Source organism: Saccopteryx leptura, chromosome 1 (genome assembly GCF_036850995.1).
Source record: "Saccopteryx leptura isolate mSacLep1 chromosome 1, mSacLep1_pri_phased_curated, whole genome shotgun sequence".
NCBI lineage: Eukaryota > Metazoa > Chordata > Mammalia > Chiroptera > Emballonuridae > Saccopteryx > Saccopteryx leptura.
Window position 1 is genome coordinate 298879057 of NC_089503.1, and position 25250 is coordinate 298904306.

A 25250-nucleotide genomic window follows, 5' to 3' on the forward strand; every position below is an offset into this window, starting at 1 on the left:
AAAATTTCTGATTAGTCTCAGAGCAAGACTAACAACCATGAGTGCCACAGAGAAGAAGACATATACCTGGGCAGTTAAGGGGACATAACTGAAAAGAAGTAGTTACCACATTGTAGTGAGTGGTCAAAGTGTCTCTGTAATTCTTCTAAGTATAATGGCTATACATTTGCTAATTGATGAATAAACAAGGACCCAATTACTACAGTGATTAGAAGCAAATCAGAGGAGTTGATTGAAATGAGAACTAAAACTCAACAATCCATAAATATCACATAAAAAATGTTACCAGGAAATTTTATAGTTTGTTCTATGTAAAAAGCATTTATTGCAATGACAAAACTAGAGGTTAATTACTTTTTATTGTTGAATTATAAAGTCTACATCTACAGTTTAATCAGGAAGAAACGCTTTGCATTTACATTAAGGGCATATTCATTCTACTGGAATAAACAGACACTGACAAAAGACCAAATACACATTAAAAAAAAAAAGGCTACATGTTTTACCTGGTCTACCTTTGCTATTCTGGACCATACCTTTCCTATTAGAAAATTGATCTTACATACATAGTAAGTCTGATTTATCGTCCCTCATTTTTAAACATTAAATGCAGCTTCTCACAATTTCTAATTATAAACAAAAGAATGAAAACAAAATGGGAAACAAAGTTTAAAAACAAAGGAAGTGAAAGGAGACTGCTATTGCCCTTTTTTTTTTTTAAGTTTTTACTTATTTTAGAGAGAGAGAAAGAGAGAGCAAGCACTACAGAAACAGGGCTCCTGTATGTGCCCTGACCAGGGACTGAACTGGCAACCTCTGCACTTCTGGATGACGCTCCAAACAACTGAGCTATCTGGGCAGGGCCTATTACCTTACAAGCAGAAAAGTTGAGGAAAGCTTGCCCTCTGTGTGGCACATCTCAAAGAAACCCTTATCCACAGAGCAGCAAGCGCTTCTGATGCAGGAGTATGTTTCTAGCCCCCTCCACAGTATCAGGCCTATAAACATTTCTGCTAAATTGCCAAGTGAAAAATGTCTACAAAATATCTAAAAGCTAAGTATCAGAATAGGACTAATTCAAACCAAAGTTGTGTGCTGATCTAAATATACATCTTCAGCTTTTCCTCTTTTTAAAAGTATCTTTTTATTTCAGATGATATTTAAAAATAACTTATGTTTTTAGTGTGCTTTATGGTCAAAGGCTGTAAAATTAATAACTCAAATGAGTAAGTTTAAAATTTTTGTTTTACTTGATTCTATTGAAATTTCAGTTACTTAACCAAGTTATACATGAGGTAAGTTTTAGCTAAAAAAATAAATCAACCAAAAGATAAAACTGAAACCACTTTGAGAATACACAAAAATCATAATGCCCGCCTCATATTAAGAGTTCACAAATTCATGTATCAACTACTGTGTATCCGAGAAGAGTTTACTATGTAATTTAAAAGCAAATATTTTCTGTACTCTTAAATCAAATTATATTGAGAAATAGAGGGCAAAAATACTTGGCAAAATTTGTTTTTGGTAACATAAGACAGTGCAATAAGGAATCCAAATGGAAGCTAAAACCAGTGTGTAAAGTTCCTAACTTTTAAACAGACACACAATTATCTTAAAAACTATTTTGGTAGCAAACTGGATTGACAATATTTTTTGCTGTAAATAAAAAGCACAGGTTTCCAATTATAGCCTTATAGCTAGCTCAACAGCTTCTAAGAACATGTATAGCCAGGTAACAGCTAACATGTATATATATGTTCCATTAAAAGATCCCTGCTAAAATTCAACTGTATTTAAATGGGTCTTACTGAAGTAGGACATTCATGATATTAGAAATCTTTTACAAAGTGAGTACAATAGGGCTACAAATAATAGCATTACTATTAATAAAAGTTACAGAAGAGATTATTGCTGTACTTTTCCCCATAAACACCATCAAACTTCGCTGCTGTTACAAAAAGTACAACTCCAAGTTAAATTTTCTCATACTGAATTTCATGTTTCACATATCTCTAAAGTTTTTATTCAGCAGAGAATAATTCTTAAATCTTTTCTGTAAGAATTCAAAGTATTTAAATGTGTAGCTTCACATTATACATCTTGCCCTTCTTGTTTCCCAAGTACACAGAAACAATATACATTTTTCTCAAAAATGAAATAAGATGTCCACATTAAAAAAATAAAGCCTACAAAAAAGTTCCAGAGCTAAAAAAGATTATTCGTATGGCACAAAGTGATCTCCTACTAGTCCAATGTCCAAAACATTTAAATAAAGTCCATTTATATATCCTGTTTGCTTTTCAATAGAATACAACATTTACTGAGGTGAAATCACATTATTTTTCAGCTTGAATCAACAAGTGTACACAAATGTTTTTCTATAGTTATTAAAAATAGGAGACCAAGTTGAGTGTGCCAAAGCGATATCATTCAGTTGGTATTTCCAGAGTAGTTAAAACGTAAACGAGAGAATGGATTTCCTTGGTTGGTTTCCATAGCTTGATAGACCAAAAACAAGAAAGTGGCCACAACAACAAACAGCAAAATTTTTATCCACATGGGAATGGCACGTCCCTTTTTTGTCTTTTCTGATTTGATATCTGCCAAGGGAACATACTTAGGGATATATTTAGATGAATAAGATTCCTCCATCCTGAAATCACTGTGTTCTAGTGGCCGGCCTGCAGCCCCTTTGATTGGCCTGCGGCAACTAGCACTGTTGGAGTGAAAGGAGAAAAGATAAAAGTCAGTTTTAGATGAAGTCATGAGTTCGATAAGTAATATAAAATGTTATTACCACCCCTAATTCCAAACATATTCCCTGAGGTAACAGTAGAAAATTGTCACATATAAATAGTGATGTCAGTCTAGTATTTAAATCTTCTATACATCTTCCATTTAAAAAGTTAGATACATCTTTTATTAGAAAATAATATTCAGAACATTGATAAATATTCACTAAACTTGCCTTCTCAAAAGTTTTTCTGATAATATATGTAGGGTATAAGAGGAAGAAATAAGTTAGTTTGGTGTGATCCCTTCAGTCAGGAAACAATTTAACAGATATTTAAATACAGTCTCTTTAATCAGAAAACAGAAATCTCGGAAAGCAATGTTTTCTTCTTAGTAGGTTTCCATTTAGATTTAAAAATAGGAATTAAATAGTAGGTAAATGATTTATCTACAGTCCTTTACTTTAAAAAAGTTAACTTTGAAACTGACTGAACTTTCCAGAATATGAACTAGTAACTTAGAAGAACTGCTCCAAAAAGAACAGTTTAATTCTGAGAACACAGGTAAAACTTTGTGAAGAATTAAAAATTAAAATCCTCATTTATGTATATTAAATAATCATGTTGTAACACACTATATATATATATACATATATATATATATATTCAATTTTACCTGTCCATTATACCTTAAAAAAGTGGAATAAATGAAAATATAAATGCATCAGTAAAATTAACTACTTGTTTCAATGTATCTGAATACCTAATTCCTGTTGGTGTAGATGCTTCAAAGGGAAACATTTCCTTAAGAATATCCCTTTCTATTCTTCTTTCCTCTGTTTTTTCTCCCACCTAATAAGAAACAAACAACAACAGTTAAAAACGACAGTGTAAATGTGCGGCAATTAAAATACATTTTAAATATAAATTTCAGAGATGAGAATACATTTAAACTTATCTAGCTTTTAACTGCCATTTCTAAATTCATTATCGCTTAAATACACACATTTCCAAGGCTCTCTCCCAATTTCTTCAAAGTGGATATAAGTTAATGTGATAATTGAGGAAGAAAAAAATTGCTACACATTAAAAATAAGTTAAAGTCAGAAAATAAATATTCAGTGCAGCTAATATGGCAAAATATGTTCCCCCAGTGGACTTCTCATGCTATCATTAAGAGTAGAATTGTTTCTTCCTCCATTAAAAATTTTGTAATAAATAATTATAGAAGATATCAAATCAACATAAATCTTTAACGAATTTTAGTATATGAGTTTTTTAAGTAGCGTCAATCTAATCTTCCTAACTTAAAAAACATAAAATATAGGTCCTGGCCAGCTGGCTCCGTGGTAGAGCGTCAGCCCATTGTATGGATATCCTGGGTTCAATTCCTGGTCAGGACACACAGGAGAAGTGCCCATCTGCTTCTCCACTCCTTCCCCCCCCCCCTTCCCCTTCTGCAGCATGGCTCAACTGAAGACAGCTGGCCCTGGGCGCTGAGGAGGCTCCATGGCCTCCCCCTCAGGAGCTAAGAAGAGCTCAGTTGCTGAGCAATGGAGCAATGCCCCCTAGTGGGCTTGCTGGGTGGATCCCAGTCAGGGCCCAAGTGGGAGTCTATTTCTGCCTCCCCCTTTCTCTCACTGAATAAAACCCACTAATAAACAGAATTTAAAAACCCACAAAATATATACTTTTTAAACAATCTGATTATTTAGCTGTTTAACTTTAAGCCCTGATCAAAATAACCATTGGTAACAATTCATGAAAACTATAATGCATCATGCAGTTAGTACTTTAAAGCTTAATTATACAGGAGTTAATCAAATGAAGCCATTATCCAAAGTCACTTTAAAGTCCCACTATTTAACCTTTCAAAAAAGATAGTATAGCCTCCCGTACTGCCCAGTTACACTTTCAACTCACATCCGTAACAAAAAGAACATGTTATAAGCAGCACACTAATGACCACTCCCTTGAAAACTGGAACTTATGAGGCACACAGTAGCAAGAGGATAGTATTAGCATGTCATAGTATATTGGTTACTCTTTATTGTCACCAATTAAAAGTATGTCTTAAAAATAATATATGCATATACACACATCCCCACACACACATCCCCCAGTAAAGCTCTGCACCCTCCCACTCCAAAAAACAATATAAATATTTCCTCTTTAAAAGATCAATGATAACATCGATCTAAATTTTATTGATTTACTTCAGCTCTTGTCAATGGTTTCTTTGGTGTTCTTCTGGATATGTCTGAGAATTCAGTGATTGGCAGAATAGGAGCTGCATGCTTGAAATTTCCAGTCACCCTATTGACAACCTGCCAAGATTCAAATTATTCAGACTCAGAATTATCCAAACATAACAAAGACATGTGAAAAAAAGAAAAGATACTTTATTTCTGTAACATTTGAACTTTCCCTTAATAAAAATTTAGGCAAAGGTCCCAGAAATGAACATATTCAGTGTTTCTCACATGTGAAGCCTTATTGCGCTTTAAATATTTTAGCAAAAAAGTATCCTTATAACACTTTGGATTCTTGTACAATGAATTAAATTTATATATATAATTTGGCTACATTGAATAAAATCTAAAATTCAGAAATACAGAGGAAAAATAAGTTTAACATTTAATGTTTAAAACCATGTTAAGTTTTGAGATTTGCCAAAATTCACCACCTCCCCAATGCTAAGGGTAATTTACAAAGAATACCACTTGTATAGTGTATGAAACATATTTACTAAGGTTTCGTTGCTTGAAGCCATTATAGTTTCAGCTATGGGAGTACTCTCTGAAATTATTGCACCATCTATACGAAAATGTTCTGAAGTATCCACCTGTTAGTTTGAAAACAAAACAAAAACAATAAATATAAAATAATCACTAAAACCCTACCAATCTGAAAACCCAATTCTAAGCAATAAGCCTTGCATCACCCTTTTCCTCGGAGTTCTTCTTGACCCTCTTGTGGACTCCCTAGTTAATGCCTGCAGAGGTCCGCCTTTTGAAGATCCACTTGTCCATTCAGTCTCAGTTATTCCAGCTCGAGAATAGCTCTAATCAAGCATTGACACATTAAAAAGTCATATTCTAACATCAAACACCTTATAATGGCCATATTAGCACACTGAGAAGCCAAAAAAGTCTCCAATGCTATGCCTTCAATATATTTCTACATGTATCAATTGAGCCAATATGTAGGTATCAGAAACCACATAATATATGGTAAAAACACACTCAAGGGTCCGACTATAGGAGCTCACAAATTATTACAGAAGTGAGGGGAGAAAAAGCACATCAACGTATCACTGACTCCTTCTGTGACTTGTTTGCTATTTGGCTTTAGGATTGTAGCTGCATCTCTTCACCTAAACAAAAAAGCAGGCTGAGAGGCTGAGCATGACTTTCTTTGACTTAAAAGAAAGTCATCTGTTACAAGTCAGTTCCTTTAAAAACAAAATACAAAATGTATAATTGTTAAAATAGATTAAACATTATTATTTGCCTTTGGTTAGGATTATTTAAAATACATAGCATCAGTTTAAATTATAAGCCATATACAGCTACCTAAACTTAAAAATTCCCAGGTATCAAACTCTTCTTATAAACAGATGTTAAAATTAAACAGCAACAAAAACCTGGTCCCCTTTCATGACCATGCACACCTAAAGTGTCTGTGCCAAGCCTCATTCAAGTGCTACCACCACTCCACTAGAGAGAGCTAGAAAATTTTTTTTTTGAGAGCTAGAAATTTAATAGTGATAGACCATTGTTACCTTCCAGTCCTGACTCATTTCTCCCTGAAAAGCCAAGTAATGTTCCTTCATTTAAAAAATAAGTTAGTAATCCTTATAAAATAGCTTGAAAACCATTAGACTAGTGCTTCTCAAACTGTAGTATATGTATCAATCAACTGGTGCTTTTGTTAAAATGCAGATTCTGCACCCCAAGTAGCAAGTTACTCAACTTTGAAGCCACTGATGATCCTTTAAAACTCTTTTAACTAGAGAACAGCCATCCATGATTGGTATTATATTAAAGTGCGCTAGTATATGTCACTTTTGCTTTTCCAACTAATATTTTATCTAGATAATGGATGTTTTTTATAGCTGAGTCAGTATCTATTAATTTTAAAGATGGATATATTTTACTTTTGTCCTGGGACAATAGTGGTCATCCAATAAACATGCTTATTTAGCTGGGAAGTATTAGTACTAAACCCCATAAAGTACAGACAGTCTCAGAACTCATTTTGTAGTGTCTCTTTGTCACAATCTGGATCTCTGTGTTCCTTTCCTTGATATCAATCAGATTTTTGCTGAATGTACATGTTAGTCAGAAGACCAATCTCTGCCTGACCAGGCGGAGGCGCAGTGAATAGGGCAGGGGTCCCCAAACTTTTTACACAGGGGGCCAGTTCACTGTCCCTCAGACTGTTGGGAGGGCCGGACTATAAAAATTTTTAACTATGAACAAATCCCTATGCACACTGCACATATCTTATTTTGAAGTAAAAAAATGGGAACAAATACAATATTTAAAATAAAGAACAAGTAAATTTAAATCAACAAACTGACCAGTATTTCAATGGGAACTATGCTCCTCTCACTGACCACCAATGAAAGAGGTGCCCCTTCCGGAAGTGCGGCGGGGGCCGGATAAATGGCCTCAGGGGGCCGCAGTTTGGGGACCCCTGGAATAGGGCATTGAACTGGGACGCTGAGGACCCAGGCTGGAAACCCTGAGGCTGCTGGCTTGAGCGTGGGATCATAGACATGACCCCATGGTTGCTGGGTTGAGCCCAAGGTTGCTTGCTCTGCTGAAGCCCCCCCCCCCCCCTAAGGCACATATGAGAAAGCAGTCAATGAACAACTAAGGAGCCACAACGAAGAACTGATGGTTCTCATCTCTCTCCCTTCCTGTCTGTCCCTCTCTCTGTCAAAAAGAAAAAAAAGACCAATCTGTGAACAAACTCCATATACATATAACTGCTTATTATTTGTTAAGTTCCCAATTATTTGACTAAAAGGAAACAGTAGTGTTGTGCTTTTTTTTTCAGAGACAGAGAGAGAGTCAGAGAGAGGGATAGATAAGGACAGACAGACAGGAACAGAAAGAGATGAGAAGCATCAATCATTAGTTTTTCGTTGTGGCACTTTAGTTCATTGATTGATTTCTCATATGTGCCTTGACCGCGGGCTACAGCAGACCGAGTAACCCCTTGCTCAAGCAGCGACCTTGGGTCCAAGCTAGTAACCTTGGGGTCTCGAACCTGGGTCCTCCGCATTCCAGTCCGACGCTCTCTCCACTGCACCATCGCCTGGTTAGGCAGGAAACAGTAGTTTTAATCTTAATCCCTGCAGCACAGTATCACCTGGGGACATTTTTTTAAAAAATCAACTGCCCCCAACCCTGCCTTAGACCAATCAAGTTAGAATCTAGAATGGCCTGTGCACAGTAAATTTTTATAGCTCCTGAAGGGATTGCAATGTGCAGCCAGAGTTGAGAATAATTAGTTTAGTTTGAAAACAAAACAAAAACAATAAATGTAAAATAATCACTAAAACCCTACCAATTTAAAAACCCAATTCTAAGCAATAAGCCTTGCATCAATCACCCTTTTCCTCGGAGTTCTTCTCGACCCTCTTGTGGACTCCCTAGTTAATGCCTGCAGAGGTCCACCTTTTGAAGATCCACTTGTCCATTCAGTCTGTTAGTCCCGCTTGAGAATAGCTGACTTATGATGTATCTCAAAGCCAAGCACTTTTAAAAACTACTTTCAACACTGCTGCCTCTTTAATAATTAACTGCTCAATGCCAATAAATTAAAAGTATTTGAAAATTATTCTAGTTTAAAATAGTCTATGTGGTATTACCAATGTATACTCAGTACTTAAACTCTTCAAAGAATTTAAAATTTAAAACTACATTGTTTGAGCCTGACCAGGTAGTGAGAGAGCACTGACCTGGGACTCTGAGGACCCAGGTTTGAAACCCCAAGGTCACAAGCCTAAGTACGGGATCACAGACATGATCCCATGGCCGTTGCCCCCAGTCAAGGAACATATGAAAAAGCAATCAATGAACAACTAAAGTGCTGCAACTATGAGTTGATGCTTCCTATCTCTTTCCCTTCCTGTCCCTCTGTCTCTGCCTTCCTCTTTCTCCCTCCCCTCTCACTAAAAAAACAAAAACAAAAAAACTACATTGCTTGAAAGGTCTAATAAAGTCCATTTATGCAAGTGATACAATAGAAAGACCAGATATTTTACCTATGTCCATGAAGGTAAAAGGTTTGGGGAAAAGATATAATTTTCCTTAAAATTAGTTATCTACCAAATTGTAAAACTTACCATGCTATGTTTTATTTTGAATAACTAAAATAATTCCTTCATCAAAATTTTATCAAACATCTAGTAAAACTATTATGGTTAATAACAAAAGGGCCAAGTACCACTTAATGATTATTTTCTTCTGTGAAAGGAAACACAGAAACTCACTGGTTACCTGTGGGAATAGTTGGGAACTGGGGTGGGATGGACTTTCCCCAGTAAGTTATTTTTACTTTCTTTTGTTCAGATTTATTAAATTCTTTGGTTGAAGACAATCAACCAAATTTGAATTTTATTCTTGACCATCACTAATTTAGAATTACTGTAATCATATTCACAAATAACTAAGTACAACCCTTTACACACAGAGAAAAGATACTTTGAAAATTAAAAACATTTTTTCTATCAGAATCCACTATAAAAAAGTAACTTTGAGAATAGATTTAAAAATAATAATTATAATTCAGTGTTATAACTACTTAGGAGATAGACTAAGCAATTATTGAGAAAAAAATACATTGCTATGAAAAATTAGTAGCTAATGTGATTGCTAAATGTTCTGTGGCCAAATACGAATTGCAGTATCATCTATTTTTCAGCAAGATGTTCTTTCTATGTATGTCCTGAATTTATCATGGAGACAACAGGGGGAAGAAACAAAAACCTCCCAGTGCCATTCAATAAATTGTCAAGTAAAAAGTTATTCAGAAGACATTAGGCAGCAGGGGCACATGACAGTGAGGAAGCTTGGCTATTAAAAGGAGGCCATAAATCCCAGTGAGTAGAAATACAAGCTATAAACAAAAAATTTACACAAAACTAGGTTATAAAAAAAAAGTAATCACAGGCTATTTAAAAACCACCTTACTTTAGTGTAAAACTTCTTTAAAGAACTAAAGATTTAGGTAAAACATGCTGGTAGGAATGCAAAGTGCTTCAACTATTATGCAGGGGAACATCTAGCAAAAATACCCAGCAATTCCACTTCTAGATTTCTAGAAGATAAACTTGCTAAAATACTAAATGACACATGTAAAAAGTTATTTACTGGTTCATCTTTGCATTATTCAAAATAGCATATAACTGGAAACAATCCAAATATTCATCAAAAGAAGAGTGGCTAACTAATTTTATAGTACACCCATAAAATGCAATACCACACAGTGGGACAAAGCAATGACGAAGATGGCTATACTACATTTTGATATGGAGTAATCTCCAAGATATGTGCTTAGATAAAAACAAAGAAATGTGCCAAGTATGCTGTGATTTGAAGGGAGCATATACAGTGTGTCCATAAAGTCATGGTGCACTTTTGACCAGTCACAGGAAAGCAACAAAAGATGATAGAAATGTGAAATCTGCACCAAATAAAAGGAAAACTCTCCCAGTTTCATACCTATGTAGTGCCATTCGATGTGGGCTCACACACAGATTTTTTTAGGGCTCCTTAGGTAGCTATCCCGTATAGTCTCTATAGTCTCGTCACTGACTGATGGCCTACCAGAATGGGGTTTCTCCACCAAACTGCCAGATTCCCTCAACTGCTTATCCCACCGAGTAATGTTATTCCTATGTGGTGGCGCTTCATTATAAACGCGTCGATATTCACGTTGCACTTTGGTCACGGATTCTAATTTAGCGAGCCAAAGAACACATTGAACTTTCCTCTGTACCGTCCACATCTCGACTGGCATGACCGTGGGCTGCTCTGCTGTATACACGGTGTTACGTCATCATCTGTGCATGCACACATGCTGCCACATCATCCTACAGAAACTGGGAGGGTTTTCCTTTTATCTGGTGATTTCACATTTCTATCGTCTTTTGTTGCTTTCCTGAGACCGGTCAAAAGTGCACCATGACTTTATGGACAGACTGTATAATATATAAAACTATGTATTTACTTATATAGTCAAAAAACAAAAACAAAATATAAACCAAAACTTAATAAAAACTAGTACTCATTGATGGAACAAAGAAGCCAGAAATAAAAAACATACATGTTTTCCCATAATTAAAAAATTAAAATGAAAATAAAAACAATGATTTCAATATATTCAGCATGAGAAAAGAGATACAAGTATAACACATAGAAGACCTGCATTCATTCATTTGATGAATTCATAATCTATTTTCTTTCTAAAAAATAAGTACTCCTAGCTCTGCCCACTACAAAGGCCTAGAAGCAGTGAAAATCCAGCAGTAATGAACACCGTAGCACCCAGATTGTAGGTAGCCGCCAAATAATATTTTCTATTAAAAGGATTAGGTTCTTGCCTGTCCAGGCGGTGGCGCAGTGGATAGAGCACTGGACTGGGATGCAGAGGACCCAGGTTCGAGACCTCGAGGTCGCCAGCTTGAGCGCGGGATCATCTGCTTTGAGCAAAAGCCCACCAGCTTGAACCCAAGGTCGCTGGCTCCAGCAAGGGGTTACTCGGTCTGCTGAAGGCCCATGGTCAAAGCACATATGAGAAAGCAATCAATGAACAACTAAGGTGTAGCAACGCGCAACGAAAAACTAATGACTGATGCTTCTCATCTCTCTCCATTCCTGTCTGTGTGTCCCTGTCTATCCCTCTCTCTGACTCACTGTCTCTGTAAAAAAATAAATTAATTAAAAAAAAAAAAGGATTAGGTTCTTTAGAAAAATGGCTGATGTAAAAAGCTGGAAATATATATATGAGCACGGGACATCTTATTGTGCCCAAAACAAGAAACTATCAAAGACAAACAAGGCCAATAAAAGGACAAGAACCAATTCAGTAATTCCCAATGGCTGAAGATTACATGATTTAAACACACACAGAAAGAATGACTGCAATTGATCATAAAACAGAAAAACCATACTATTCAAAAACTTTTACTGATCATCTTTCAAAGTGACTAGAGCTCTGATTTGAATAGTAGAAAATAAAAGGCAAGTAAACATTTATTTTGGCTCTCCTATTTGTTCTTTATAAAAAAATTCCAGTTATAGATGTAAAGGGATGAGAAAATTTTAAAAATCGTCATGTTACAACCTCTGAAAGAATGGATCTGGACTATAATCATAAATGGCTATCATAACCATGAAATGAATGGGCAACATGGAACTTTATACCGAATGGATTAGGCTCTAAACCTTTGAACCCTTTATTAACTAATTTTAGCAAGACCAAAAAGAAATCATGTGACTACTGAAATAATGCAATATGAAGGCCACAACACCATTTATAGTGTTCTTGTCCAAGAAACTGAACCTGAATCTAACCAACCCGATAACCTATGCTGTCCAGTATGATAGTTACTAACCACATGTAGCAATTCAAATTTAAGTTACAAAATTAAAATTTTAGTTTTTCAGCAACATTAGCCACATTTCAAGTATTCAATATCCACCATTGGCTCGGGGCTACCATAATGGACAGCAGATATAAAACATTTCCATCATCACAGAAAGGTCATCACATTGCCCTCCTATAAGTCTCATTCCCAGATGACAGGAAATCCAGGGTCTGGAGGAGCAAATTAAGTGACACCTGAAGAAGCAATCTGCCAAATCCAGAATGTGGAAAATTCTGTAGTACACAAAACTGGCTTCTTCAACAACTAAACGGAGGGAGGAGAACAGTTATAGTGGAAATAGCTATAGATTTAAGAAATAAAAAAACACAAATAATTGAAGTTTGATTGAATCATGATTTTAATAATTTAATCATGAGAGATTTCTGAAACTGGAAAAATTTGAACAGATTAGATAGGAAAAATAATTAATTGTACTAGCTATGATAATGGCATTGTGTGTAAAAAACCAGCTTCTACCTCTTAGAGATAATACGGTTAATCAAATTTTAATGTGAAAATACATCAGAGATTTGCTTTCATATACTCCAGCAAAAAGCAAAACAACATAACCCAAGAATTAAAAAAGCTAGAGGGTTAAGGTAAAAATGAAATAAAACTGATAAAATGTTGACAACTGTTGAGGCTCTGTGATGGAGGGTCATTAATTACCCCCTTCTACATTTTAAATTTTATATGTAAGGCCACTAATTCTGCCTGTCATCTCCTAACTCGACTCCTTTGGCTATTTATCCTGGCCTTCAGTCTAGCTTCCCAAACTGAACCACCACCTGTCAAACCATCTTTAATGCCATCCTTCCTCCAGCCTCTTAACCTATTACCTGACCCGTCATGCAGTCCTGCCAGCACCATGCCATCTTGCTTTCATACTCTGGGCCAAAATTCTCCAAGCTTGTCTATTTTAGTGTCCTTCACCAGATTTTCCTACTTTCTGCATTAACTACATCTTGCCTCACCCACAAATAGAAAAGTTAATTTTCATCTAATACAAGGAAAGAAATCAGTGTGGTCATAGGACCAGACGAGCTTCAGAGCTGAGGGGAAAGTCACAGAAAATAGGCAAAAGCAAAAGCAAAGCCAGAAAACCAGAGATAAAAACAAAAGTATAAAACCATTCCCCTGCCTTTTAAAGATATTGTATCAGAATTATCTAGGCCTTTCCACCTTTTAAAATATTTCTTAGACAAATACCATATAATTTCACTTATAGGTGGAATCTAAAAACCAAAATAGAAACGGACCCATAGATGCAGAGAACAAACTGATGGTTGCCAGATGAGAGAGTACTGGGGGACTGGCGGAAGGAGGTGGAGGGATTGAGAAGGACGGATTGGTGGTCACAAAAGAGTCAATGGGGATGTAAAGCACAGCATAGGGAGTCGAGTTAATAATATTGTAATAACTATGTATGCTGCCAGGTGGGTACTAGACTTATCAAGAGGATCACTTTATAAATTACATAAATGTATAACCATTATGCTGTACACCTAAAACTAATATAATTGTTAAATGTCAATGGTAATTGAAAACAAAAATTAAAAATGATCAAAACTCAAAAAAAAATTTCAAAGCAGTATGACTGACTTTGAACCATGCTCAGCACAGAATCAAACACAAATGAGACAGTTATTAAACACTTGCTTTTGCAGTAAGCACAAGCTACACCACTGAACTAACCCTCCCCCCAACACACATAAAATTCAGGTTTCTAATGCCATTTAACGAACAATGGAATGAACTCTTTAATCTGGGTTTCAACTATTAAACAAAACCTAGGACATAGGCAAATTAGTGTTGCCTGGAGATGACTTATGCCTGAATACAGCGGTGATAAAACTAAAGATACCTGATTGTGCTCAACTCTTCTTTGCTTGAGTGTTACTGGAGTCTTTGCTCTGCCCTTTAGTGGTTCTCTCTTCTCAAGCTTGAGCTCTATTTTAGAGTCTGGAAATAACATCGGAGAAACCATTACTGTCGGAAACATACAATACACTACAACCATCTTGACATTGGTTTGGAATGCTGGTTTTAGGCACATTAATATGTAAAACAAGTTGTGTATTGGTATTACCTCAAGAGCCCCAAACTGTTTAACTGTGATTTGTCTTTAAAATTTTTCCTTTTCCATTCTTTCTTTATTCCGTTTCTGTTCGTTTCCCCCACTCCCTACTCTGATCACAACTTCCTAGTCTCCCATTTTTCTGAAATTAACAGCCTCAAAGAAAATAAATTCAAACTGCTCCCATGGAGGCTTTTCACTAAGAACAATTTTGATGTAGGAAAAAAATATTAAAATATAGTTATTACCAATCTTTTGTCCATACAGTGCAAAGGTAAGTTATTACCTCAAAATTTGAAATATGAAAAAAAAGCGATAGGGAATTTTAATGAAAAAACAAACATACATACAAAGAAAGAGAGATGGTATCAGCTTCTAATAACAGTAAGTGCAATGATGTTAATAAGCGCTAAAAGTTTAAGTCTGTCCTCCTTTTTTTGATGTGATTATAAAATACCTAGGTAGTCGAGGAGTTAAGGAGGACACTTAGTGGCAGAAAATACAACCTATCACAGGCCACTTCTTCTCCCTACTCCCAGTAACACAAATAACAATTCTTTGAAGAGAAGCTAGTGCATATGTATTACTTAACATACCACCATAATAGTTAACATAACTCAAATAAACGTTTATCTTTTTATAGACTTCTTTATTCCATCCCCCTAAGTCTTCATTATATCACCATTTGAAGAGCAGGATTTATTAAAACTGACATAAATTTTATTTATAATTTTCACATTTTGTGGCCATTTATCATGGCACAGCAAAATATCAGTTGACACTTCTAAAACTTATCAAAAACTTTAAATTATTTTCTTACCAGAGACAGAAATGGAGTTAATTCTTAAAAGCTTAGTTTTGCATGAACTCAATGCAGTTGTACTAGAAAGCACTCAAGATAGCCACATGTCCTGCTCTCGACTCTTGCACTAGTCAGTCAAGTGTCTACTTGCCTAGTTTCCCCAAAATGAACAGTGATTTTTATTTTTCGCATGCTAGTTCAAACTTTATTTAGGATTAAGGTACCAACTCTATCCTCCACCCTCCAAAGCTCCTATTAATAGGTCAATATATATATATATCTATATTTGAAACAATCCTTAGCACTATAAAATCTAAGCTTTGTTAACTCAGATTGTAAGAATTAGAAAGTATCCTGGCCCTGGCTGGTGGCTCAGTGGATTGAGCATCAACCCAGCATATGGATGTTCTGGGTTTGTTTCCCTGGTCAGAGCACACAGGAGAAGCAACTATCTGATTGATCCCCCCCCCAACCCCTTGCAGCCAATGGCTCTACTGGTTTGAGCCCTGGGCACTGAGGTCTAAGCCTCAGTAGGTCTGAGGACAGGCTCAGTAGGTCTAAGCCTGTCAGCCACAGGCACTTTAAAGTACTTGAGCATCAGGGTTGCCAGGTAGATCCCCATAGGGATGCATGTGGAAGTTGGCCTATCTCCCCTCCTCACACATTAAAAAAGAAAAAAGTGGGCACCCAAAGAACTCAATAATAGTTGAGCAGAAATTGACTTAAACAAATAAGGCATCTGGTTAGATTAATTCCTTTTACAGTCAATAAAAACTCAAAAAGAAAACAGTATTTAGAGTACTTTCAACTGTATCATTGTAATGTCAAGTGAGTTTCAATGATGAAATGATAAAAGGGATGTTCAGCCACAATATCTAACTTACTGCAACTCCAAGAATAAAACACACATACAACATGTTTCTGGAGACCACACAAAACTGTTCAAATTGAACAACTTTATTGAATTTGCAGAAGCATTCTACAGTAATACATTTTTAAAGTCACAAAGCACTTAGTAGGTACATGTATACATGTACATTTCAGAAAACAAACAACAAATAAAATTACTCTCAGAAAGCTGCAAAGATGAACATGTATAGACTAAGAAAATGGCCAGAAGTACCCAAGGGACTGTATTTTGCTTATACTTAACACTATTTCCATAAAAATACAAAGAAATTTGATTATGAAATGCCTCTACAGTTAGACTCTCTCATCTTACAATCACAGAAATAAAAACACAAGATTATATACTGTTTTATATAGACACAAAGACACTGGGATATAATGATTTCTTACGACTTTAAAGAAAACCCCAACTAACTTAAATTTGCTTTTAGAATGAAGCCTATGAACTACAACATACCTTAAAAGTGTTACTTAAAAAGCCCCATCTTTCTAGTGTCTAGTTTATCTTAAAAAACTACAGTGATGGTGAAAATGAACTGGCTTAGAGTATTATAGTCAAAAGCAGTATGGTCAAGTGGTCCACAAACTGTTGGCTACCAGTCCATGAAGAAATGAGGCACTTAAACACACTGTAGGTCAGCACACTTTTCTCTAACAAAATTTTTACCAAATATAAACCCTGTCATCAATCTAAAAAGTGTGTCTAGATTCACTTTCTGGTACATGCTATCTTGTCTGTGGATCAGTAACAGTTTGTAGACTCGCACATTGAGTTGCAATGATCTAGACTATTATGAATGACACTGTAGACATAAGTAAAAAACAAAAGTGAGAAAGTGAAAGAAAAAATGTAGGCAAGTTGTTGGAAGTAAAAAATATCAAGATCAATAAATATTCTACTTATATTCTAGTTAATAAAATTTAGTTTTGAAGAGTTATAAAATCTTACGTAAAGTGGGGAAGAGTGAACTACTTGAGATAAAAATATGATTTATAAAGCTTTAAACTTTATTAGGCTTTCTATCTCTGCAACGTTTCAAAAAAGGCAGTTCCATGTAGGCAATTACTTTTGAACTATAATTTGATGGGTAGAAGCATGACACTTTAAAATCAGCCCCATCTGCAAACTAAAAAGACCTTAGAAAATTTTTTTTGGTTTTAAAGTACTTAAATTGCCTAGAAAATCTGCTGTTTCCCATATCAAAGATAAAATAGATGTCTGTATTTTTAATGTTAGCGTTTATTTCCACGCTTTTTAACTACTTTGTGTACTTCTCCAAACAGTGTTCCACCTTTAAAGGGAGTAATTGCCAGCTTATTCTTAGAAGCTAGATTAATTTTGCAATCCTTCAGCCAAAGATAACGGCGACCTAGAGTAGAAGATCCCATGGTATGGGCAGCCACCTTTACTTCATCAAATGCAGCTTCACAAAGAAATGAGGCTGCATCATATGATTTGCTCAGAATTCCAAGTGCCTGGTGGACATGACTAGGATCTGAGCTAAGAATTTGTGCAGCCTGACTAATGTCAGCCTGCAGAGCCCGTACTACAAAGGCAGTATGGGTTGCAATCCGCAATGCTGATGCTGCAGCTTCATACGTTCTACAAAGTGCTAAGTCCACCTGTTTATCAGCTGGAGCTACCTGAATGCCTGCTGGTGGAGTGGCTTCAGAAATAAACCCCAGGATTTCATCATCTACTTCTGGAACTGATAGTATCTGTGTTGCCTCTTTGGAAGAAATGGGATACTTGCATGCCAATGAAGGCAGCTGCCTGTCAATTTGCTGCCATTCCTCTTCAATTACTTTTAAAATAGATTCATGGAAAGGAAAAGATAGTTCTGGGGCATCTACTTTATCATGCTGTGATTGCTTAGACACTTCTATGCCTAAGGTAGCAAGTGAGTGAGAGACAACAGTTTTGGCAAAAGAAGACATCAGTTCAGATCCATGTATATTTTGAAATGTCTCAAAGGAACCTGAATCCTTTTCCTCTACTGACTTTTTACTGAGTCTAGGCAATTTTCGTGGAGGAGACAGGGATTCAGTTTCTTGAAAATTAGACTGATCAATTCTCTTCCATATGTTTTCTACATCCAGTAGGGGCGTAGAGTTAGAAGCCCCAGGCAAACTACCTACCCCACTCTGGACCAACAGAGAATTGATATAATCTTTGATTGCCTGAGCAAGTGGTGGAGAAATTACTCGTGATCTCTCAGACTCTTCTACTGTTTTCCTTTCACTGGAGAGAATCGACTGACTTGAACCATGGGACCTCTCAGTACATAATGGCTGCATTCCACTTTTCTCTCCAGAGTAAATATTTTCTACTATGTCTGTGTAGCAAGTAGTGGTGGTTTCTTTAATCACTGAAGGAGAAGCTGCAGCAGAGACCAACATGGCAGTGAGTTCATGCTGAGATGATGTCGAAGAACTTTTCTCTAAACATCTATCACGTCTAGAATTGGAGGAAAGAGACAAATTCCCTCCAGAAGCTACCTTTTGCAACTGTTCCCTGCTAGGCAAGGTTGTGGCCATAAGAGGCTCCCTAGATGGGACTCCCTTAGCAGTGTGTACTTTCTGAGCTGCCTGTCGTTCAGTCCTGCCCAAAGGAGGACGGGGGGAGATTTCAGGAAAAGAAATACCCTGAAAAAATCCACCAGAGGGAGTAGTTGGAAGTTCAGAAAAAGGAACAAAATCCCTAGTGGACTTCACTTTCTTGTGTTCTTTCTTCTTTCCTGTAGAGGCAAAAGAGGCAGGAAGTTTAAGCATTACTTGTTTTAAGCTGATTTTATTCTTTGCCTCCTTGCTAACATAGAGCTGTTGAAGGAAAAGACTCTCTATTTTATATTCTGAACAACCAATTTGACAGGCTATGCCCTGGCAGGCAATGATAATGGACATATAAGCAAGTTGGGTCAAATTAAATAATCATGAAATTAGCAAATGTCATGTAAAGGAATTAAATATCAACTTGTTCTTTTAATAAAAATCTAAAAAGTTATTTCTTCTATTTTCAAAAATATTTAAATATTAGTCGTTTTAAAATGGTTTACCAAAATGTCAAAATATTTGCTTTAAAAATTGCCTTGAAATCAGATTATCTAGCAAGAACTGAAAATTTAAATGCTTATCAACAGAGAAAACATGCCATATGTAAATAATACTGTTATATATTAAGAGGAATAAATCAATGACATCTTGATAATATAACAGTATAAAGGAAAGTGACAAGATTTAGCATATCATTTATATATTTAAAATATAAAATAATACCATGTATTACATAGATGCATAGATAGTATTTTTAAATGGGCTGGAAAGATACATTATCAAAAAATGATAGTGGTTGCTTCTATGGAGATAATACTTAAAAAGGGTAAATGGAGGAATTTTGTCTTTATAATTCTCTTAGAAAAATAAAATCTGAAGCCAAAAAAGACAAGTATTTTGGTAATTTTAGGTCATGTGAAATGAGACATTTGTACTTTTCTATTTCATAGTTTTCAAAAAAGCTATTTAACATAAATTTCTTGGAAAATTAATGATATGAACAAAAATTACATGTCTTGGTAATATTTTAAATTTTTCTTCATGGTTACTGTATCTTATGAGTCTGAAAAAGATCACATATATTTGATGCACATCATTTAAAATTTTACCTTCCTCATTGTCACTGTATCTGTCGGAGTCATTACTTCCATTCTGCCTTGCATTTTCTGCTGAAGAAGAAATTGTTGGCAAAGGAGTAGAAGATCTTGACTCTGTTCCTTGTTCCCTCAGTTTCAACAGCTTTTTCTCATACAGCTTCCTGGTAGTTCCTATTTTAAGGCAGAACTAGCATTAGTATTTGTATTACCTTACTGAAGATCCAGCTCTGATATTATCTTTAGCAACATTAAAATGTTACTTTAACTTTCCTTTCTAAATTTAAGTGCTTAAAAATACTATACAATGGACTGGCCTGTGGTGGCGCAGTGGATAAAGCATGGACTTGGAACACTGAAGTAGCCAAACTGGACTTGCCTGGTCAAGGCACATAGGAGTTGATGTTTCCTGCTCCTCCCCGCTTCTCTCTCTTTCATCCCCTCCCCTCTCTAAAATGAATAAATAAAATCTTAAATACTATATAATAAATTCTTTTATAAAAAGATGTTGTTATGGTCATTTTAATATATTATTAAAACAATATCTCTCATGAAATACACAGTAGATTGATACAGGCTTTACTAAGAGCCATGTACAACTATTTTATGTTAAATGAATTTATTGGGGGTCATGCTGGTTAATTATACAGGTTTCAGGGGTATAATCCTATAAAACATCACGATATTTTGTAGTGTGTGTTCACCACACCAAGTCATGTCTCACAACTGAGTATTTTTGACTGAAAAGTTTTGAACTTTGTGTATTTTTTCCAGTACATATAATAGTACTTGCCTTTGTAGAAAAACTTATTGATAGATTGTACTCCTCTAAATTACTATGATTAAAACCCCATAACTAGGTCCTGGCTGGGTAGCTCAGTTGGTTAGAGCATTGTCCCAATACTCCAAGGTTGTGAGTTTGATCCCTAGTTGAGACACATACAAAATCAACCAATGAATGCATAAATAAGTGGAACAACAAATCGATGTTTCTCTTTTGCTCTAAAACCAACCAGTAAAAAAGTTAAGGATAAATAAATAGCCACAAGAGTCTGACCAGGCAGTGGCACAGTGGATAGAGTGTCAGCCTGAGATGCTGAGGACCCAGGTTCGAAACTCAAGGTCGCCAGCTTGAGCACAGGTTCATAGATACAACCCCATGGTCACTGGTTCAGCTGGAGCCCCCTGGTCAAGGCACATATGAGAAAGCAATTATGAATAACTTAGGTGCTGCAATGAAGAATTGATGCTTCTGATCTCTCTCCCTTCCTGTCTCAAAAACAAACAACCCCCCCCAAAACAAACAAAATACCTCCATAACAATAGATTAATACACTTATAAATAGCTATCCAGTTATAGGAAAAGCTTATAACTTAGATTTTTAAAATATGTTTGACATGTGTTAAGATATAGAATTTCAGTTATGCAAAAGGAGTAAGTTCTAGAAATCTAATGCATAATGTTGTATAAATTTAAGGCATTAAACACATTTAAATATAAATACTTTGCAGTTAAAATGGCCTTTTATTTCAGAAAAGACATAACAAATTATGTAATGATTAGATGGCAAAGTAAAATTGAATATAAACAAATTCTTAACACATTTCAATGTCAATGACAATTTAAAAGCCCTAAACAGCTTTTATTTTGTTTTACACTAGTTATATATTTATGTCTTCTGTTGATTTCTATAAGATAAATAAAACAATAATAAAGCAGCTATTATTATTGAGGGGATATGGGGAGATGTTGGTCAGTGGGTATAAAATTTCAGTTCTGCAAGATGAGTAAGTTCTGGAAATCTAATGTGTAATGTGGGTCACAGTTAATGATACTGTAGTATATACTTGAATTTGCTAAGAATGTAGAACTTAAGAGCTCTCACCACACAAAACTATGTAATATGTTAGATTATGGTAATCATTTCATATTGTTTATGTTTACCAAAACATCAAGTAGCACACCTTAAATATATACAATTTTGTCAATTATACCTCTAAATAGATGGGGAATAAAATGAACAGCTGGCATACCAATATGTAACTTAATGTATGTTGATAATACACTTTTCAATATCTCCTTTTTGGAATTTTACATAAAATTTAAATTAAAAAAAGGTATTAGCCTGACCAGGTGGTGGCGCAGTGGATAGAGCGTCGAACTGGGATGCGGAGGACCCAGGTTCAAGACCCCGAGGTCGGGCCTGACCTGTGGTGGTGCAGTGGATAAAGCGTCAACCTGGAAATGCTGAGGTCGCCGGTTCGAAACCCTGGGCTTGCATGGTCAAGGCACATATGGGAGTTGATGCTTCTAGCTCCTCCCCCTTCTCTCTCTCTGTCTCTCTCTCTCTCCCTCTCTCTCTAAAAAAATGAATAAATTAAAAAAAATTAAAAAAAAAAAAAAAAAAAGACCCCGAGGTCGCCAGCTTGAGCGCAGGCTCATCAACTTAGACCCAAGGTCGCTGGCTTGAGCAAGGGGTTACTTGGTCTGCTGTAGCCCCAGGGTCAAGGCACATAAGAGAAATCAATCAATGAACTCACAGGGGTCCCAAAATTTTTTACACAGGGGGCCAGTTCACTGTCCCTCAGACCATTGGAGGGCTGCCACATACAGTGCTCCTCTCACTGACCACCAATGAAAGAGGTGCCCCTTTCTGAAGTGCGGCGGGGGCCGGATAAATGGCCTCAGGGGGCCGTAGTTTGGGGACACCAGAACTAAGGTGTCTCAACGAAAAACTAATGATTGGTGCTTCTCATCTCTCTCCATTCCTGCCTATCCTGTCTGTCCCTATCTATTCCTCTCTCTGACTCTCTGTCTCTGTGTTTAAAAAAAAAAAGGTATCAAATGTCTGCTGGTAATAACATCGATCAGCAAATACCATCTATTCAGAAGCAGTTATCAAAAGACACATGCTGAATCCTTGTTTGCAACTACACCTATAGGACAAAATAAACCCACAAATCTCCAGTGTTCAAACTTTTATACAACTTAGATCAAAATATTCAGATCGTCCTCATCTTGAGGTTATTTATTGCCAAGAACCTTCAAAATTAAATCATAATCAGCCATGCAAAATCACCAAAAGTAACCAAATGATGGAAATCCAGTGTATTTAGTACCAAGTTTTTCTCTTTTTAGTTTGTTCTTCAAGGTATCAGCCTTGAATTCCAACACTTTTAAAAAGGTACTTTTAGGAACTTCTCTGATCTGGTGCATCATTTTATGATTCTACCATGTGCAAATATTGTTTTTTTCTCCCATTAAGAATAAAACAGGTCCTAGCAGGTTGGCTCAGTGGTAGAGCGTCAGCCCAGTGTGTGGATGTCTCGGATTCAATTCCCAGTGAGGGCACACAGGAGAAGTGACCATCTGCTTCTCCACCTCTACCCCTCTTGCTTCTCTCTCTGTCTCTCTTCTCCTCCCCTCCTGCAGCCATTGGAGCAAGTTGGCCCTGGGTGTCCAGGGATGGCTCCATGGCCTCCACCTCAGGCACTAAAAAATGACTCCGGCTGAAACAGAGAAAGGGCCCCAGATAGGCAGAGCATCGCGCCCTAGCGGGCATGCAGGGTGGATCCTGGTTGAGGCGTATGCCAGAGTCTGTCTCTGCCTCCCTTCCTCTCAAAATAAGTAAATAAATAAATAAAATACAAAAAATTAAATTACTAGCCCTGGCCAGTTGGCTCAGGGGCTAGAGAATTGCCTGGCATATGGACATCCTGGGTTCAATTTCTGGTCAGGGCACAGAGTAGAAGCCACCATCTTCTCTCCCCCTCTCCCTCTCCTTTCTGCAGCCAGTGGCTCCATTGGTTTGAGCGTTGGCCCCCTGCGCTGAGGATGGCTCAGCTGGTCCCAGAGTGTCAGCCTCAGGTGTTAAAACTAAGCTCAATTGATTAGAGCGTGGGCCCCAGATAAGGGTTGCTGAGTAGATCCCAGTCGGGGGCACATGCGGGAGCCTGTCTCACTATGTATCTCCCCTCCTATCACTTAAAAAAATTAAGTTACTAATTTAAATATATTTGGTCAGCCATACTACCTCAGATTTTCTTTCCTCAGCTGACATATAAAACCCATGCATCTCAACAGGTAGTATAATATGAGCATTATCTCAAACAATCTCAACAACTTAAGGAACTATAGTCTGGTCATATAAATGATTAATGAGAGACTACCCAAACTTAATTGCTAGATAAGAGTGAAAAACAATTTGGGATACTGCTTCTTAGAAAAGATATTCAACTTACCCACAATAGGGCCAGGATTCACCCCATATTTCACAAGCTGATCCAGAAGATCTTCATTAGTGAGCTCTGTCACATCTAAGTCATCTTTATCCTCTAGTCTGGGTTTATCAGTTTTCTTTGTGGCTTTCTGTAAACAAAGTCCAACTATCATTTTCACATGAATTAAGAATGTTTCATTTACTATATAAATAACACTATATACAATAAACATAAAAATTCACCTTCAAGTTGATTTATAACCAGAGTAAATTTTGGCAATTTGACTAAACTAAAAGTAACCCACTGTTTGGAGATATTTCCTAAATTTGGTTATAATTACACAAACCTAACAACCAACCAAATACCGTATTTTCCCATGTATAAGAGGCACCATTTCTCGAAAAATTTGGGGTCTAAAAACTGGGCACGTCTTATACAGTGGTTGTAGGTTTGTTTGTTTTTTTTTACTTGCTTGTCTTGTTTTCTCGCACTTGTTTTTGTCCTTATTGTTGAAGACAGTGATTTGTCATCAGACACAGATGAGGACAAGCTAATGGATGGGGAGTTTTGACAGTGATGAGGAATTGTGTGAATTTTATAAGGAATAAAACTTGAATTCAATAACTTTATGTAATACTTTTTTTTTTTCCAAATTGGGCCCCAAAATTAAGATGCCTCTTATATATGGGAGAAATATGGTACCTCAAATTTGAAAGCTGTTATTGTTAAAATAGTCAGTTTTGGCTAACTTGTCTAAAGAGGAGGTGATGGCATAAAAAATTCAAATGAGCAAATAGGCTGGATTTAAATATTTTCATCTAGATAACTGTAAATACAATTTACTACTAGCCTCTTTCAATAATATTTAAAAGTTCAAATTAATCTAGGAACTTGACTTTACCATAGAGATACATTTCCTTTAAACAAGCACATCAGAATTTACAAATCCAAATGAATATTCTTGTTGTAATATAGTGACTTTAGTAGCCAGTTTTTGACCTATGAAGGAAGTCAGACATATCACTGTTGACACAGCTTTGTTATTATATCTAGTTCTATATGACCACTTCACTAAGAATATAGTAGTCCATCCTTATTCAAGGGGAGGATATGTTCCAAGACCTACAGAGGATGCCTGAACTGCATATAGTACTGGATCCTATATATACCATGTTTTTCCTATACATATATA

At 36.1% G+C, this 25250-nt stretch overlaps 1 protein-coding gene across 4 annotated transcripts in view; it reads right to left on the bottom strand.

Moving 5' to 3' along the window:
• Positions 1 to 340: 340 nt before the first annotated feature.
• Positions 341 to 25250, bottom strand: part of TMPO (thymopoietin) — a 35786-nt gene continuing 10876 nt past the window's right edge. Inside the window, exons 2-9 of one of the 4 annotated variants that reach the window (XM_066357105.1) lie at positions 24080 to 24206; positions 19853 to 20011; positions 14267 to 14364; positions 5680 to 5799; positions 5485 to 5580; positions 4952 to 5062; positions 3499 to 3587; positions 341 to 2719 (exon numbers count right to left, since the gene is read on the bottom strand). In XM_066357105.1, the coding sequence (XP_066213202.1) occupies positions 2434 to 2719; positions 3499 to 3587; positions 4952 to 5062; positions 5485 to 5580; positions 5680 to 5799; positions 14267 to 14364; positions 19853 to 20011; positions 24080 to 24206 (1086 nt within the window). In that variant the 3' untranslated portion in view covers positions 341 to 2433. Of the gene's footprint in view, positions 2720 to 3498; positions 3588 to 4951; positions 5063 to 5484; positions 5581 to 5679; positions 5800 to 14266; positions 14365 to 16208; positions 18929 to 19852; positions 20012 to 24079; positions 24207 to 25250 lie in introns of those variants that run through there. The other 3 variants (XM_066357114.1, XM_066357118.1, XM_066357098.1) reach the window with 3 other exon arrangements.